Source organism: Salmo salar, chromosome ssa19 (genome assembly GCF_905237065.1).
Source record: "Salmo salar chromosome ssa19, Ssal_v3.1, whole genome shotgun sequence".
NCBI classification, from domain to species: Eukaryota; Metazoa; Chordata; class Actinopteri; order Salmoniformes; family Salmonidae; genus Salmo; species Salmo salar.
In genome coordinates, this window is record NC_059460.1 from 66,337,217 (window position 1) to 66,356,384 (window position 19,168).

Sequence of the window (19,168 nt, forward strand, 5' to 3'; positions counted from 1 at the left end):
TTAGGCGTCTCACAGTACGGACATTGCAATTTATTGCCCTTGCCACATCTGCAGTCCTCATGCCTCCTTGCAGCATGCCTAAGGCACGTTCACACAGATGAGCAGGGACCCCGGGCATCTTTCTTTTGGTGTTTTTCAGAGTCAGTAGACAACCTAAGTTTTCATAACTGTGACCTTAATTGCCTACCGTCTGTAAGCTGTTAGTGTTTTGATGACCGTTCCACAAGTGCATGTTCATTAATTGTTTATGGTTAATTGAACAAGCATGGGAAACAGTGTTTAAACCCTTTACAATGAAGATCTGTGAAGTTATTTGGATTTTTACAAATTATCTTTGAAAGACAGGGTCCTGAAAAAGGGGCGTTTCCTTTTTTGCTGAGTTTATATTTGTATATTCAAATAAGATTGCAATTGCAATAGATCTTGGTATATGATGTGTTCATGTGCCATGTATTTCTTTATAATTTCCTGTTTCTGATATCCAAGATGGCGTAACAGTCAGGCGTCTTTGTCTTCGTCTTGTTGTGTCCCGTGTATATATCTTTTTTCTTCGTATATATTTCATATATATTTTTTTCTGTTTTTTAACCTCAACTTCAACATACTCTCCTGCAACCCGCCTCACCCAATGTGGTATGGAGCTGCTATTTTCTTTACTTTAGAACCCCCAACAGCAGCAAACTAGCTACTAGCTAGTAGTCAGCTAGCCACTGCTAGCGGTCATCAGCTAACCTTTATCCCGGTCAACTCCAGCCAGTCTGCACAGCGCGATTCAAGTGCTCATCTGCTAGCGATTCAAGTGCCCATCTGCTATCCTGCTATCCGTGGCCCGCTAGCTGTCTAGAGCATATCGGACTGTTAGGTGAATAATTCCATCAGCCAATTTCTTGGGCTACAATAAATATTTTGCCAATTGGCCTGGACCCTTTTACTGCTTACACGGAGCCCTACCGATCCATCATGACTGGTCTGCCGACATAACTGCCCGAGGGGGCTACAACAGACTATTCTGTCGCAACGTCCCCCTAAGGCCATTCTGCTAGCCTGCTAACCCTGGCCCACTAGCTGTCTGAATCGGCGTGTCTCCAGCCCGTCTAGCTACTCACTGGACCCTATGATCACTCGGCTATGCATGCCTTTCCCTAATGTCAATATGCCTTGTCCATCTCTGTTTTGGTTAGTGATTATTGTCTTATTTCACTGTAGAGCCTCCAGCCCTGTTCAATATGCCTTAGCTCGCCCTTTTGTTCCACCTCCCACACATGCGGTGAACTCACCTGGTTTAAATGGTGTCTCTAGAGACAATACCTCTCTCATCGTCACTCAATGCCTAGGTTTACCTCCACTGTATTCACATCCTACCATACCCTTGTCTGTACATTATGCCTTGAATCTATTCTTCCGTGCCCAGAAACCTGCTCCTTTTACTCTCTGTTCCGAACGCACTAGACAACCAATTCTTATAGCCTTTACCCATACCCTTATCCTACTCCCCCTCTGTTCCTGTGGTGATGTAGAGGTTAATCCAGGCCCTGCAGCGCCTAGCTCCACTCCCATTCCCCAGGCGCTCTCATTTGTTGACATCTGTAACCGTAAAAGCCTTGGTTTCATGCATGTTAACATTAGAAGCCTCCTCCCTAAGTGTGTTTTATTCACTGCTTTAGCACACTCCGCCAATCCAGATGTCCTAGCCGTGTCTGAATCCTGGCTTAGGAAGGCCACCAAAAATCCTGAAATTTCCATCCCTAACTATAACATTTTCAGACAAGATAGAACTGCCAAAGGGGGCGGAGTTGCAATCTACTGCAGAGAGAACCTGCAGAGTTCTGTCATACTATCCAGGTCTGTGCCCAAACAATTCGAGCTTCTACTTTTAAAAATCCATCTTCCCAGAAACAAGTCTCTCACTCACCATTACCGCTTGCTATAGACCACCTTCTGTCCCCAGCTGTGCCCAGCTGTGCCCTGGACACCATATGTGAACTGATTGCCCCCCATCTTTCTTCAGAGCTCGTGCTGTTAGGTGACCTAAACTGGGACATGCTTAACCTCTATGGGCTAGGTGGGACGCTAGCGTGCCACCCGTGGTGCACTCCATCAACAGCAGGTGCATTTCAAGAGCGGCAAATTTGAATCCAAATAAATGTCAAAATTCAAATTTTTAAAAAATACAACTATTTTACACCATTTGAAAGATAAACATCTCCTTAATCTAACCACGTTTTACGATTTCAAAAAGGTTTTACGGCGAAAGCATAAATTTAGAGTATGTTAGGACAGTACATTTACAAGAGTTGTGTGTAATGTTTTGTCAAGTCAAAGACAGGGTCACCAAAACCATAAAACCAGCTAAAATGATGCACTAACCTTTTACAATCTCCATCAGATGACACTCCTAGGACATTATGTTAGACAATGCATGCATTTTTAGTTCTATCAAGTTCATATTTATATCCAAAAACAGCGTTTTACTATGGCATTGATGTTGAGGAAATCGTTTCCCTCCAATAACCGGCAGTCAAGTCAGCGTCACAAATTAAATAATTAAAATTAGAAAACATTGGTAAAATATTATATTGTCATTTAAAGAATTATAGATTTACATCTCTTGAACGCAATCAACTTGCCAGATTTAAAAATAACCTTACTGGGAAATCACACTTTGCAATAATCTGAGCACTGCGCCCAGAAAAATACGCGTTGCGATACAGACTAGACGTCATGTTGGGGAGATCTAAAATCGAAAATACTATGTAAATAATCCATTACCTTTGATTCTCTTCATCAGATGTCACTTCCAGGTATCACAGGTCCATAACGAATGTAGTTTTGTTCAAAAAAGCTCATCATTTATGTCCAAAAATCTCCGTCTTGTTAGCACATGATCTAAGCCAGCCGGACTTCTCGTCATGAACGAGGGGAAAAATATATTTCCGTTCGTTCAAACATGTCAAACGTTGTATAGCATAAATCATTAGGGCCTTTTTTAACCAGAACATGAATAATATTCAAGGTGGACGAATGCATACTCTTTTATAACGTATTGGAACGAGGGTACCCAACATGAACTCGCGCGCCAGGTGTCTAATGGGACATCATCGTTCCATGGCTCTTGTTCGGTCAGATCTCCCTCCAGAAGACTCAAAACACTTTGTAAAGGCTGGTGACATCTAGTGGAAGCAATAGGAAGTGCCAAAATATTCCTCAGCCCCTGTGTTTTTCAATGGGATAGGTTTAAAGTCAATACAACACATCAGGTATCCACTTCCTGTCAGAAAATGTCTCAGGGTTTTGCCTGCCAAATGAGTTCTGTTATACTCACAGACACCATTCAAACAGTTTTAGAAACTTTAGAGTGTTTTCTATCCATATATAATAAGTATATGCATATTCTAGTTACTGGGTAGGATTAGTAACCAGATTAAATCGGGTACATTTTTTTTATCCAGACGTGCAAATGCTGCCCCCTAGCCCTAACAGGTTAACACCGCGGCCGTCCTACAATCTAAGCTAGATGCTCTCAATCTCACACAAATTATCAATGAACCTACCAGGTACAACCCCAAATCCGTAAACACGGGCACCCTCATAGATCATCCTGACCAACCTGCCCTCCAAATACACCTCTGCTGTCTTAGCGATCACTGCCTCATTGCCTGCATCCTCCGTAAAACACTTCAGCGAGCAGGCCTTTCTAATCGACCTGGCCCGAGTATCCTGGAAGAATATTGACCTCATTCCGTCAGTAGAGGTTGCCTGGTTATTCTTTAAAAGTGCTTTCCTCACCATCTTAAATAAGCATGCCCCATTCAAAAAATGTAGAACCAGGAACAGATATAGCCCTTGGTTCACTCCAGACCTGACTGCCCTTGACCAGCACAAAAACATCCTGTGGCCTACTGCATTAGCATCAAATAGCCCCCGCGATATGCACATTTTTAGGGAAGTTAGGAACCAATATACACAGGCAGTTAGGAAAGCAAAGGCTAGCTTTTTCAAAAAGAAATTTGCATCTTGTAGCTCAAACTCCAAAAAGTTCTGGGACAATGTAAAGTCCATGGAGAATAAGAGCACCTCCTCCCAGCTGCCCACTGCACTGAGGCTAGGAAACACTGTCACCACCAATAAATCCACGATAATTGAGAATTTCAATGAGCATTCTTCTACGGCTGGCCATGCTTTCCACCTGGCTACCCCTATCCGGGTCAACAGCCCTCCACCCCCCACAGCAACTTGCCCAAGCCTCCCCACTTCTCCTTCACCCAAATCCAGATAGCTGATGTTCTGAAAGAGCTGCAAAATAAGGACCCCGACAAATCAGCCGGGCTAGACAATCTGGACCCTCTCTTTCCAAAATTATTCGCCGCAATTGTTGCAACCCCTATTACTAGCCTGTTCAACCTCTCTTTCGTATCGTCTGAGATCACCAAAGATTGAAAAGCTGCCGCAGTCATCCCCCTCTTCAAAGGGGGAGACACTCTAGACCCAAACTGTTACAGACCTATGTCCATCCTACCCTGCCTTTCTAAAGTCTTCGAAAGCCAAGTTAATTAACAAACAGATCACCGACCATTTCCAATCCCACTGTACCTTCTCCACTATGCAGTCTGATTTCCGAGCTGGTCATGGGTGCACCTCAGCCATGCGCAAGGTCCTAAACGATATCATAACCGCCATCAGTAAAAGACTATACTGTGCAGCTGTATTCTTCGACCTGGCCAAGGCTTTCGAATCTGTCAATCACCACATTCTTATCGGCAGACTCAACAGCTGTAACAACCGTCGTTAGGAATGGACCAAGGCGCAGCGGGAATGTGGATACTCATGTTTATTGATGAAAAAACAAGTAAAGTATCCACTGGAAAACCAAACAAAACAATACTCACGACGGCAACAGTGTGACAGGCTAAAAAAGCAGTGATCACAAACAACTACCCACAACCCCAAAGAAAAACACACACTCCTATATAGGACTCCCAATCAAAGGCAACTCAACACACCTGCCTTCAATTGGGAGTCCCAATCACCAACAACCATTCACACACACAAAATCCCCCTGCCACATCCTGACCAAAACTAACACAATTACACCCTCTGCTGGTCAGGACGTGACAGTACCCCCCCCTCAAGGTGCAGACCCCGGAATGCACCTAAAAAAAAGAAAACACAAACAAAATCCCCAATACCTCAACAAAACCAATAAACAATAACCCCTACACAATAAGGGAGGGAAGGGAGGGTGGCTGCCGTCACCGACGGCACTGTGCTACACCCTCCCTCCCCAACCCACCTCTCCTGGAGGTGGCTCAGGTGCAGGACGTGGACCTCGCTCCACCTTCGGCGTCGCCCACTTCGATGGCGCTGATAGCTGCGCCGGGCAGACAGGCCACTCGGGCTGACCCTGGCAGACGGACCACTCTGGCTGGGCCGGAAGACATGCGGGCCACTCGGGCTGGGCCGGAGTCCACTCGGGCTGGGCCGGAGGACAGGCGGGCCACTCGGGCTGGGCCGGAGGACAGGGGGCCACTCGGGCTGGACCGGAGGACAGGCGGGCCACTCGGGCTGGACCGGAGGACAGGCGGGCCACTCGGGCTGGGCCGGAGGACAGGCAGGGCACCCTGGCAGATCCGGGTAGTCGGGCACCTCTGGCAGACCCGGGCAGTCGGGCCACTCTGGCAGACCCGGGCAGTCGGGCCACTCTGGCAGACCCGGGCAGTCGGGCCACTCTGGCAGACCCGGGCAGTCGGGCCACTCTGGCAGACCCGGGCAGTCGGGCCACTCTGGCATCTCCGGGCAGTCGGGCCACTCTGGCATCTCCTGGCAGTCAGCTCTGGCGACTCCTGACTGGCAGTCAGCTCTGGCGACTCCTGACTGGCAGTCAGCTCTGGCGACTCCTGACTGGCAGTCAGCTCTGGCGACTCCTGACTGGCAGGCAGCTCTGGCGACTCCTGACTGGCGAGGCTGGGCTGACACACTAGACGCCTGATGCGTGGGGCTGGTACTGGACGTGCCAGCCTGGAGACACGCACCTCCATGCTAGTGCGTATAGCGGGAAACACCGGACCTTCGAGGCGCACTGGCGGTCTTGAGCGCAGGGTTGGCATCACCCCTTCCGGCTCGATGCTCACATCACACTGGCACATGCGGGGCGCTGGTACAGGGCAGACTGGCCTGTGCGTCCGTATAAGCGAGATGGTGCGTACCTCAGCGTAACATGGCGCCCTCCACCTCATACGCACCTCCTTGTAATCACGGGTAGCTGGCTTACGGCTCTTCCTTGGCCTGGCCAAGCTACCCGTGTGCCCCCCCAAAAAAAATTATTGGGGGTGCCTCTCGGGTTTCCTACCCAACCGTGTTCCAGCATAACGTTCCCGTTGGTTCCTCTGTCCAGCTGCTTCCACTCTCCTGAGTGCCTCCACCTGTTCCCATGGGAGGCGATCCCTTCTGGCCAGGATTTCCTCCCAGGTGTAGCATCCCTTGCCGTCCAGGACGTCCTCCCATGTCCATTCATCCACCCTGTTCTCCTGTGGCTTCCTCCTCTTCCGCTGCTTGGTCCTTTGGTGGTGGGTAGTTCTTTAACAACCGTCGTTAGGAATGGACCAAGGCGCAGCGGGAATGTGGATACTCATGTTTATTGATGAAAAAAACAAGTAAAGTATCCACTGGAAAACCAAACAAAACAATACTCACGACGGCAACAGTGTGACAGGCTAAACAAGCAGTGATCACAAACAACTACCCAAAACCCCAAAGAAAAACACACACTCCTATATAGGACTCCCAATCAAAGGCAACTCAACACACCTGCCTTCAATTGGGAGTCCCAATCACCAACAACCATTCACACACACAAACCCCCCCTGCCACATCCTGACCAAAACTAACACAATTACGCCCTCTGCTGGTCAGGACATGACAACAGCCTTCGCTTCTCAAATGACTGCCTCGCCTGGTTCACCAACTACTTCTCAGATAGAGTTCAGTGTGTCAAATCGTAGGGCCTGTTGTCCGGACCTCTAGCAGTCTCTATGGGGCTGCCACAGGGTTCAATTCTCTTCTCTGTATACATCAATGATGTCGCTCTTGCTGCTGGTGATTCTCTGATTCACCTCTACGTAGACTACACCATTCTGTATACTTCTGGCCCTTCTTTGGACACTGTGTTAACTAACCTCCAGACGAGCTTCAATGCCATACAACTCTCCTTCCATGGTCTCCAACTGCTTTAAATGCAAGTAACACTAAATGCACGCTCTTCAACCGATCGCTGCCCGCACCTGCCCGCCCGTCAAGCATCACTACTCTGGACGGTTCTGACTTAGAATATGTGGACAACTACAAATACCTAGGTGTCTGGTTAGACTGTAAACTCTCCTTCCCAGACTCCCATTAAGCATCTCCAATCCAAAATTAAATCTAGTATTGCCTATTTCGCAACAAAGCATCCTTCACTCATGCTGCCAAACATACCCTCATAAAACTGAATATCCTACCAATCCTTGACTTCGGCAATGTAATTTACAAAGTAGCCTCCAACACTCTACTCAGCAAATTGGATGCAGTCTATCACAGTGCCATCCGTTTTGTCACCAAAGCCCCATATACTACCCACCACTGCGACCTGTATGCTCTTGTTGGCTGGCCCTCGCTTCATATTCGTCGCCAAACCCACTGGCTCCAGGTCATCTATAAGTCTTTGCTAGGTAAAGCCCCTCCTTATCTCAGCTCACTGGTCACCATGGCAGCAGCCACCCGTAGCATATGCTCCAGCAGGTATATTTCACTGGCCATCCCCAAAGCAAATTCCTCCCTCACTAACTTTAAGCACCAGCTGTCAGAGCAGCTCACAGATCACTGCACCTGTACATAGCCCATCTGTAAATAGCCCATCCAACTACCTCTTCCCCATACTGTTATTTATTTATTTTTGCTTCTTTGCACCCCAGTATCTCTACTTGCACATTCATCTTCTGCACATCTATGACTCCAGTGTTTAATTGCTAATTGTAATTGCTTTGGCCTATTTATTGCCTATTTATTGCCTTACCTCCCTAATCTTACCTCATATGCACACACTGTATATAGACTTTTCTATTGTGTTATTGACTGTACGTTTGTTTATTCCATGTGTAACTCTGTGTTGTTGTTTTTGTTGCACTGCTTTGCTTTATCTTGGCCAGGTCGCAGTTGTAAATGAGAACTTGTTCTCAACTGGCCTACCTAGTTAAATAAAGGTGAAATAAATAAAAAATAATAATAATAATTGCTATAGAGAAACTACAATGTGGGTACTACAGTGTGGCCCTTTAAGCATCTATAACCACTGACCCAATTGTTATCCATTTGTGACCCTTTTCAATATTTTGACCAATGTTTTCTGTTTCTGTCTTACATATACTTTAACATGGCTCGTCCCAGGAGTAGCTCCCTGTCCCTCAGTCCAGTCCAAAGACACTGGGACACTCATCACATGAGGACCCCGCCCATCTCTCGAGGACCAAGTGTTGCTGGCCCCGCATATAAACACCTGGAGGAGGTGGAGTCTACAGAGATGGAGGCAGAGTCTTTAAGAGGGTAAGCATCTGGATGTTCTGCTTTCCTTTGAAACTGAATGAGGACAGTGTTGACGGCAAGGTTGTTTGTCTTGATAGGTCAGGTTGAATAATGTGCTTTGAAATATACTGAACAAAAATATAAACAACATGCAAAAATTTTGATTTTACTGAGATACAGTTCATATAAGGAAATCAGTCAATTGAAATAAATGTATTAGGCCGTAATCTATGGATTTCACATGACTAGGAATACATATATGCATCTGTTGGTCACAGATACCGTAAAGAAAAATGTAAGGGCGGGGATCAGAAAACCAGTCAGTATTTGGTGTATTTGTATTTATTATGGATCCCCATTAGCTGCTGTCAAGGCAGCTCCTCTTCTTGGGGTCCAGCAAAAATAAGGCAGTTTATACCATTTTAAAAACATGAAAATACATTCACAGATTTCACAGCACACCGTGTGACCACCAGTTACCTCATGCAGCACAACACATCTCCTTCGTATAGAGTTGATCAGGCTGTTGATTGTGGCCTGTGGAATGTTGTCCCACTCCTCTTCAATGACTGTGTGAAGTTGGTGGGAACTGGAACACGCTGTCGTACATGTCAATCCAGAGCATCCCAAACATGCTCAATGGGTGACATGTCTGGTGAGTGTGCAGGCCATGGAAGAACTGGGACATTTTCAGTGTCCAGGAATTGTGTGCAGATCCTTGCAACATGGGGCTGTGCATTATCATGCAGAAACATGAGGTGATGGCGGCGGATGAATGGCACAATGGGCCTCAGGATCTTGACATGGTATCTCTGTGCATTCAAATTGCCATTGATAAAATGCAATTGTGTTCGTTGTCCGTAGTTTATGCCTACCCTTACCATAACCCCACCGCCACCATGGGCACTCTGTTCCCAACGTTGACAACAGCAAAACGCTCGCTCACACGGCGCCATACACGTGGTCTGTGTTTCTGAGGCCGGTTAGACGTTCTGCCCTATTCTCTAAAATGACATTTGAAGTGGCTTATGGTAGAGAAATGAACATAAAATTCTCTGGCAACAACTCTGGTGGACATTCCTGCATTCATAATGCCAATTGCACGCTCCTTCAAAACTTGAGACATCGAGTTGTGTGACAAAACTGCACATTTTAGAGTAGCTTTTCGTTGTGCCCAGCATAAGGTGCACCTGTGTAATGATCATGCCGTTTACTCAGCTTCTTGATATGCTACACCTGTCAGGTGGATGAATTATCTTGGAAAAGGAGAAATGCTCTAACAGATATGTAAACAAATTTGTGAACCAAATTTTTGAGAAATACACTTTTTGTGTGTCTGGAACATTTCTGGGATTTTTTATTTCAGCTCATGAAACATTGGACCAACATTTTACATGTTGCATTTATATTTTTGTTCAGTATAATATAATATAAATATTCGGTTTACCTTGAACTAACTTGAGCAAAATTAACTTAAATGACTTAAAGCTGCAAAATGTAACTTTATGGGCTACCCAACAAAATTCACATAGAAATGTGAGTTATAGATTTGTCTTTCTCATTGAAATCAAGTCTAAGGAATGGTAGATCTGGTCTATTGCTATTTCTATGATTCTATGAAGTTTCATTTTTGTATCATTTACTTTCGGTTTTGTACACAGCTGAAAATACAATATTTGTGGTTAAGGAAAATATATTTCACAGTGGTTTAGATTGTATAATGATTCTCTACACTACACTTGCTTGTTTTGTCAAACATACAGGAGTTAGGCGAACTATTAGAATTTTAGCAACCAGTCAAAGGCGAAGTGATTTTTGCATAGTGCATTTTTAACACAATTAGGTTTAAATACTTCCAAAGTATTACCTTGGTAAATTTTTTGTAACTCAAAGATGGTCTACGAAGTGCTAGATAGATAGTAAAATAGGGAAAAGTTTAAAGTGCAACCATGCTTGTATATTCTTCCCTTTATTCTGAATATCGAGAAACCTATTCCTTGCTGTAGCGCTATTCCACATTTGTCATCATTGCCTTTCCAAACACTGCGTCGGTGGTGCAAAATATAGTCACTCCTTTGCAGCAGATATTCAGCACATGCCAAGCCATAAGCATTAACCATGACTCTGCACTATTTGCCCTGTCTTCAGAATGCATTCAGTCTGGGATAATGACAACACAGCATCTTAACAGTTAGCTCTGTGTGTGATTTAAATGCCCGCCGATATTGTAAACACATTCTAATGCTGCTTACTGGCAGCGATTGAAGAAAGCATCTCAGCCATTCAACTGCAATGAGAAGTCCAAAATTAGATTGAATAGAGCAGTCAACATGAGACTAAATCCCTCTGGCACTTTCTTCGCAGAGGAGTATCCTTCAAATGTTCTCACAAGACGGTGGGCACCTGATGCAGCATTATGAGGACATGATTAGGGAGCAACCCTAGAGAGCGGGTCAGTGGTGTCAAAATAATTGATTGATTATGCTTTAGAAAGAATAAGAATAGAGGAGATACTCAACTGTACTGTACTGATTGTCAATTTTTGTGAGAAACCCCTTCCACACACACACAGGCACATGCTAAGAGGCTTCAGTGGTTAAGTGCCTTGCTCAAGGGCACAATGGGAGGAGATGGTACCTGGGATCAGAGTGATGCATCAGAAGTTGAGGCTTGACACTGTCTCCATTATGACAATATATTATTTATTGTAAATCCAAGGTTAGAAAAAAAAACGAGACGTTTCGGTCAGAGACCTTCGTTAGACAGATCTCTTTGAACACGAAACCCCCTTTTATGGGATCCAAGAGCAGCCAGCCCTCCGGTGGCCAGTTCACAACAATTTATTCTAAAGTTCAGTGTTTCCTTTTAGAAAATGTATGTTAAAATGTGAATTTACACATTCCACCACACGTTACTACAGTACAATGCACCCAATTGCCAGGTATGGGACCAATCATACTAATCATGACCAATCATGCTAATGCTGATTGAAAACTGAGAAAGGGAAAGCAAGCTATGATACCCTGATTCAACTGCTGAAGTTAGCAAATTAGGCAATTTAGTGAGTGTGAAGGAATGACGGCAGCGTTCAAAGCGCTAAATGACATCAAACTGTAGCCTCACCAACTTTGTGCACGTCCGCTATTGTGTTAAATTTGACATACCAAACGATACAGCTGATAACACCAGCAAAAAAGGCCAGTAAAACAATCATACCATGTCTATAGTCATACTCTAAAGTAAGCTATTCCTATTTAACCAAAGAGTCTTTGTGCATGTCTGCTATTGTTTTGAATTCAACATACCAAAAGATACTGCTGGTTACCATTATTATAATTTTGTCTTAGTAAATGCCAGACAAACACCAGCTAAAAAGGCCTGTAAAACAAAGCATTGCCCAATCATATCTCCATGTCACTGACAATACTGACAACACTATTCTTATTTTACTAAGGAGGTTTAGTTAGCATAATTTGCTGGCAGCTTGGAACTTGAGTGACGATGTGACTATGTAAGATGTCTGTCATTATAGCAATCCCAAATACATCCCAAATGACACCCCTATTCCCTACATAGTGCACTACTTTTGACCAATGACGTATTCATGGTTGCACCTCCATAAATCGGTTGCGTTACACCATTGTTATAAGCATTCTAAAATCAAATCAACGTTTATTGGTCACATGCACAGGATACAGGGTGAAAACGGTAATGTAAAATGGTTACTTGCAAGCTTTTCTCAACAGTGCAATACACATTTATATTAAAAAAAGTTTTATAAAGTAGTACAAAATCAAGATAAATTGTAATTTTAGGAAATATCTATACAGTTGAAGTCGGAAATTTACATTGACTTAGGTTGGAGTCATTAAAACTCGTTTTTCAACCAGTCCACAAATGTCTTGATAACAAACTATAGTTTTGGCAAGTCGGTTAGAACATCTACTTTGTGCATGACACAAGTCATTTTTCCAACAATTGTTTACAAACAGATTATTTCACTGTATCACAATTCCAGTGGGTAAGAAGTTTACATACACTAAGTTGACTGTGCCTTTAAACAGCTTGGAAAAATCCAGAAAATGATGTCATGGCTTTAAAAGCTTCTGATAGGCTAATTGACATCATTTGAGTCAATTGGAGGTGTACCTGTGGATGCATTGCAAGGCCTACCTTCAAACTCAGTGCCTCTTTGCTTGACATCACGGAAAAATCAAAAGAAATCAGCAAAGACCTCAGAAAAACAACTGTAGACCTCCGCAAGTCTGGTTCCTCCTTAGGAGCATTTCCAAACACCTGAAGGTACCACGTTCATCTGTACAAACAATAGTACGCAAGTATAAATACCATGGGACCACGCAGCCGCCATACCGCTCAGGAAGGAGACGCATTCTGTCTCCTAGAGATTAACGTACTTGTGCAAATCAATTCCAGAACAACAATAAGGACGTTGTGAAGATGCTGGAGAAAACGGGTACAAAAGTATCTATATCCACAGTAAAACGAGTCCTATATCGACATAACCTGAAAGGCCGCTCAGCAAGGAAGAAGCCACTGCTCCAAAACCGCCATGAAAAAGACAGACTACGGTTTGCAACTGCACATGGGGGCAAAGATTGTACTTTTTGGAGAAATGTCCTCTGGTCTGATGAAACAAACATAGAACTGTTTGGCCATAATGGCCATCGTTATGTTTGGAGGAAAAAGGGGGAGGCTTGCAAGCCAAAGATCACCATCCCAACCGTGAAGCACGGGGGTGGCAGCATCATGTTGTGGGGGTGCTTTGCTGCAGGAGGGCCTGGTGCACTTCACAAAATAGATGGCACCATGAGGAAGGAAAATGATGTGGATATATTGAGGCAACTTCTCAAGACATCAGTCAGGAAGTTAAAGCTTGGTCGCAAATGGGTCTTCCAAATGGAAAATGACCCCAAGCATACTTCCAAAGTTGTGGCAAAATGGCTTAAGGACAACAAAGTCAAGGTCTTTGAGTGGCCATCACAAAGCCCTGACCTCAATCCTATAGAACATTTGTGGGAAGAACTGAAAAAGCATGTGCGAGCAAGGAGGCCAACAAACCTGACTCAGTTACACCAGCTCTGTCAGGAGGAATGGGCCAAAATTCACCCAACTTATTGTGGGAAGCTTGTGGAAGGCTACTCGAAACGTTTGACCCAAGTTAAACAATTTAAAGGCAATGCTACCGAATACTAATTGAGTGTATGTAAACTTCTGCCCACTGGGAATGTGATGAAAGACATAAAAGCTGAAATAAATAATTCTCTCTACTATTATTCTGACATTTCACATTCTAAAAATAACGTGGTGATCTTAACTGACCTAAAACAGGGAATTTTTACTAGAATTAAATGTCAGGAATTGTGAAAAACTGAGCTTAAATGTATTTGGCTAAGGTGTATGTAAACTTCTGACTTCAACTGTATATACAGTAAGAATATACAGTAGACTATGAAATGTGCTAAAGTTAGTAGTTACATGTTTGAACAGCTTAAATAATAATAAATTGTAGCAGCAATGGTGTGTGTGTGTGAGAGAGAGAGAGAGAGAGAGAGAGAGAGAGAGAGAGAGAGAGAGAGAGAGAGAGAGAGAGAGAGAGAGAGAGAGAGAGAGAGAGAGAGAGAGAGAGAGAGAGAGAGAGAGAGCCCCGAAAGTTGAGTGGTGCCCAGTCATTCTTAACAAGGGTTAATTATTGTTTTGTCTAAATTACACTATAATGTCTTGGAAATAAGATTGCATTCCTAAATTAAGCAAATAATTAGTAGGAAACAACTTAGTCATCATTATGATGTTGTCAAATTTACTTTAGAGAGATGGCAATGTTGCCATTAGCTAGCAAACTTTGTCAAAAATACCTAGCAATACTAATGTTAGCAAGCTTAAATCCAGTGCTTTTCCCTAAATCTTAGCTAGTTAGCAAATGCTATACCACATCTAAAGTCAATCTGACAACATCTCAATGATGACCAAAGGTTTTCCAGCAAATGATTTGCCTCTAATTGAAAATGCATTGAGTACAACGTTCAGTCAGGAGTCAGTCTTCAAAATAATGTTCAAAACAATATTGTGCTGAAACATGCATCCCATGAGTAGACCCTGGCCAAAAGTAGTACACTTCAAAATGAATAGGGTGTCATTTGGGATGTAACCATAGCTCTCCCAGAGCATATTTTGCACTTAAAAGTCCCTGGCAGTATTCTTATTAACATGCCAACCTGATTGAGTATCACAGTGACTTGTAAGATACACACTGCTCTCAAACTCTTTATATATGACCTATTTCCATAATTAACATTCTTAAACAGTGCAGCATGCAGGCAGCTCAGCATATTCTTTCAACGGCTGTGAGAAGATCTTCTCTTATAGCACTGCACAAACACACGCAAACGCATACAGTATGCCGACTAGTATGCATGCATACACACACTATGCACACACACATTCAGTGTGCAGACTTTTCACGCATTACACACACACACACACAGTATGCAAGTGCACATGTAGAGTATGCACATTCCGTCACGTGTGCGCACACACACACACACACAGTATGTATTCACAAACAAACAAATACACACACACGCAGAGAGAGAGAGAGAGAGAGAGAGAGAGAGAGAACTAACTAGGATCATTTTTTTAAAAGCCGCAGAGGAGGAATCTATAGCCATAGGCAATTATTGGTAACATGAGGCTTGCAAATGCTCGGGGAACGAGTGGTATAAGAGTTTATTTTTTCTTCACCGACGTGCAAAGATTGTGACAGTTATATTTGACTAGTTGAACAAATTAACCATTGATAACCCATTTACAGATCCATCAGCAAAGCAAGGCCAATGGAAGTAGGACTGACCTATTTCTATACTTAACAGCCATACAACACTAACATCCCTCCCCCTTGTTGCCATGGAGACACCCTCTCTCTTGAAATGAGGAATGAGCAGTAAAAGATGGAGAGAGAGTGAAAGGGAGAGAGAGAGAACACAGAGACAGAGTTAGGGAGTGAGAAAGAGAGTGAGGGAGACAGAGAGAGGGGGAGGAAGGGAGAGAGAGATCAAAGAGAGAGAAAACAAGAGCGGGAAAATGGGCATGAGAAGTCACCTGTGTTTTCAATTTTGACAGTAAATCCCCATAGAGCATTGCCAGTTTCATTAAACACTGTCAGAAACACATATTTACCATTCACAGATGAAGAATGGATTGAAACCTAATTTGTCATGACAGTTATTTTGAGATATTTTACAATGCCCAGGCTTCCACCTATAATACAGAAGAACGGGGAATGTAATTAAAAATGTAAACTCAGTTACCTTACAAACGGTCTCTGAAGTAAGACAATAATAATGGCTCACTCCTAAAGGCTTGTTGAGCGGGTCTTAGTAGGTTTCATTAACAACGTATGAGATTTAAGACACTTTTTAGAGTTAGAGCTCAATACAATACCATATGTTTCTGTGTCAGTATAGTATAATACATCTTATTCTAGTGACCTTGGACACAATAGTCTCTGGTGCATATGATTTAGGTTTGGTATGGGGTTTAAAAGACACAATCTTATTTTTTTCTTGTTTACTTGTTTCAGTCCAAAAACATCCCCAACACTTAAGCATAGAGATGGTGCTGGGGAAATGTAACCACTCTCAAAATCATAGCTGGAGCTATGGATACAAGGACCGACAGTCCACGAGAATGACATGATAGTTCAAAACTAGGATTCAAATGACAACATAAACATAATCGAGTAATATAACTTTAATGTGGGTTTTGGTAGAGTAAGACAATTGTACTAAGCTCCCAAAACATTTATAAGTTATATTCTTCAAGAATAATATTGCAGGAAATACCCCAGATTGTGCCTTTTAAGCCAGTTAGCCCGATGGCATTATTTTACATTTTACTGTCAAATAGCATCTTCAACTCTGCAACACTTTCGGTTCTTCGGGCAACGTTCCTTGATTCATATGCACTCACCCACCTAATGCTAGGCCTAATTTCAACATTTCTGCTATCTGGACATTCAGGTATTCTTTCAGGCAGGTTTTCATATAGCCGCTCAAACCCGGGTCAGGCATACCCCAGCTTTGATGCTAAAGCCTTAAATCTCTGATAAGGTTGTCACAAGAGAAAGAATTTTCAGTTAAACATTTAAGCAGCCAGAGTAGACTGTCCATGCCGTAGATTATAAATAATTACAAAAGATTAGGAATTCCCAGATTTAAAAAAATATTTAACCAGTGTACAGAAAATGAAATGAGTACAGTGTACAGAAAATGAGAAATCATGCAATAAAGGTCTGGGAACAAAAGGTCATAATCTCCACCCATTTTATTTCTGTTCTCTGCATCCCTGCAGCTTTGACACTGGAAGGGATGGAGGTGACGATCGCCAGCACAGCAGGTTCCCGAATATGCAAACCATGTCTCGTTCTGCAGAGAAGGGATGGAGGGATGTTCCCTGCACCCGTCTTGACAAAGGAATAACACCCGCTCCTCCCTCTCTCCGCACACACTCCGTCCCCATCATCCCCTCTCTCCAGGAACACGACCACGAGGGGGGTCACGTGGACGGGAGCAAGGAGAGGGTCTCGCATGGAGGAGGTCTTGCCAGGCCAGGTTACATGGCGCAGGCACCTGCCGGTGGCAGCAGCCACACACCCCCTAACTCCTCCTCCTCCACCTCTGTGACTGTACTAGAGTTAGAGGACAGACCCAGTCATGTGCGTCCCTACAACATTAAGACTGCACTGGGGTCAGAGACAAGCCCTATTCACACGCACCAGGGCTCCTCTGAAACTCTAGTAGGGCCAGGGGACCCGTTCCAACACTCTAGCCTTGTGGCCTCTGGGACAGCAGAATCCGGATCAGGTGTTGCCGGGTTGAACAGCACAAACACTTTTATTGCTGTGACCGTGCTGGAGTCCAAGAAAAAGAGCATGCGGTATACACCCAGACTGCTCTACAGCTTTCCCAAGAGCAGGGGTCCTCAGGCAGGTGTCCAAAGAGAGGCCCAGGGGCTTGGTAAACAAAACGTCCCCCTGGTGAATGGAGGGGCAAACGGCTTCCTGTCAACAGTGGTGGGAAAAGGTGCTGGAATTTCTTGGGCCAAACCTTCTGCCAGCTGATTGGATTATTTCTCGCCAACTTGCAAGGAGAGACTCCGCCCACCTGCATCGATGACACGGGAGGGGGTAGGACCACCTGCTTAACTAATTGGCCCCTAGTTTCTGTAAAAGAGCCACAGCAGCCTGGACTGCAGAGAGGAATTAATTTATACATTTAAGACACTGAAAACACACACACGTATGTGAATAATGTGAAACAATGCAAACAGACATAAAGACCAGTGGGAGCTTGATATAAATGTGTATTTGAAAAAAATATAAATGATTTATATGCACTATTTAAACAAAGCTTCTACTTAGAAATCAAAATAGTGTGTCATCTCTGTTGTTTCTCTATTGTAAAGAAATCTAATTATACATGTCATATATATATATGTCCTATAAACATATATTTGACATGACGACGTGACAAAATAAAGACAAAGACTACAGTGTTAAAGGGTGTGTGGTTGATTGAATTTCTGAAACATATTTCAGATTAATCTTTGTTGTCGGTGTCTCAAGTCGGTGTGGGTATAGCCTAGTAAATTGTATAGAAAAATAAGTTTATCCTATATGACACATTATGTCAACAGGTGCTGCCTATGGGATTATTCACTGTGCTGAATGAGGTCTCTCTACTACATCTTCTTCCATCGACAGATGAATCAAGTCACACCCAGAGCATCTCATGCCAGACCACGATGGTGTTCCTCCCCAGTAAAAGCAAGGTCCTCCATTTGATAAAGAGCGTCAGATGGATTTAATCATTTACTTGTTTATCTCTTCCCCAAAACAGCCTCGTTAATTAAAGTGCCGGTCTCATTAATTTTGCATCAGCGATGAGAGCAGAAAAGTTTTTAACTAGCCAATCTTCAGGTGAGAATGTTTCTCAAGAGGAATTAATCAGGCAAAAGATGAAAGCACCGGCGCATGTCCCTGGTCCTGTTCACAACAAAGTAGAGCAACACAGAGGGAAAATGTTGTCTTTCCCTCCATATTAGTAGCACTTTTTTTCTCAACTGTTTTTTATCAGTTCTACAAGCAGCAAAATGAATGTGCAAAATGTACCGGTTACTAATGAGTGGGAAATGGGATGGTAGGATTGTAGAGGGTGAGTAGCCTACTCATACAGAAAGAGCAAAAAAGTATTTTAGATGCCATTTTGATCAATCAAATCGTATTTGTCACATGCTTTGTAAACAACAGGTATAGACTAACAGTGAAATGCTTACTTATGGGCCCTTCCCTACAATGCAGAGAAAAATATAGAACAAATAATAACACAAGGAATAAATACACAATGAGTAACAATAACTTCAGGACCGAGTCGATGTGCAGAGGTACGAGGTAATTGATGTAGATAAGTACATTATAGACGTGACAATAGTCGCGTCTATATTAGGTTTTGATTGGCCAGTGCATGCAAGTGCGTTTTTCCCCGTCAATACTCCATATTCCTGAATGACATTTGGGACCTCAGCTGAGAACTTAATTCCC

The 19,168-nt window shown here is 43.5% G+C and overlaps 1 protein-coding gene across 1 annotated transcript in view; it reads left to right on the plus strand.

Moving 5' to 3' along the window:
- LOC106579414 (pro-neuregulin-3, membrane-bound isoform) overlaps nucleotides 1-18,119 on the plus strand; it is a 436,757-nt gene extending 418,638 nt beyond the window's left edge. Inside the window, exons 8-9 of the mRNA XM_045702613.1 lie at nucleotides 8,419-8,574; nucleotides 16,921-18,119. Of these exons, the coding sequence (XP_045558569.1) occupies nucleotides 8,419-8,574; nucleotides 16,921-17,689 (925 nt within the window). The 3' untranslated portion in view covers nucleotides 17,690-18,119. The remainder of the gene's footprint in view (nucleotides 1-8,418; nucleotides 8,575-16,920) is intronic.
- The last annotated feature ends 1,049 nt before the right edge of the window (nucleotides 18,120-19,168 follow it).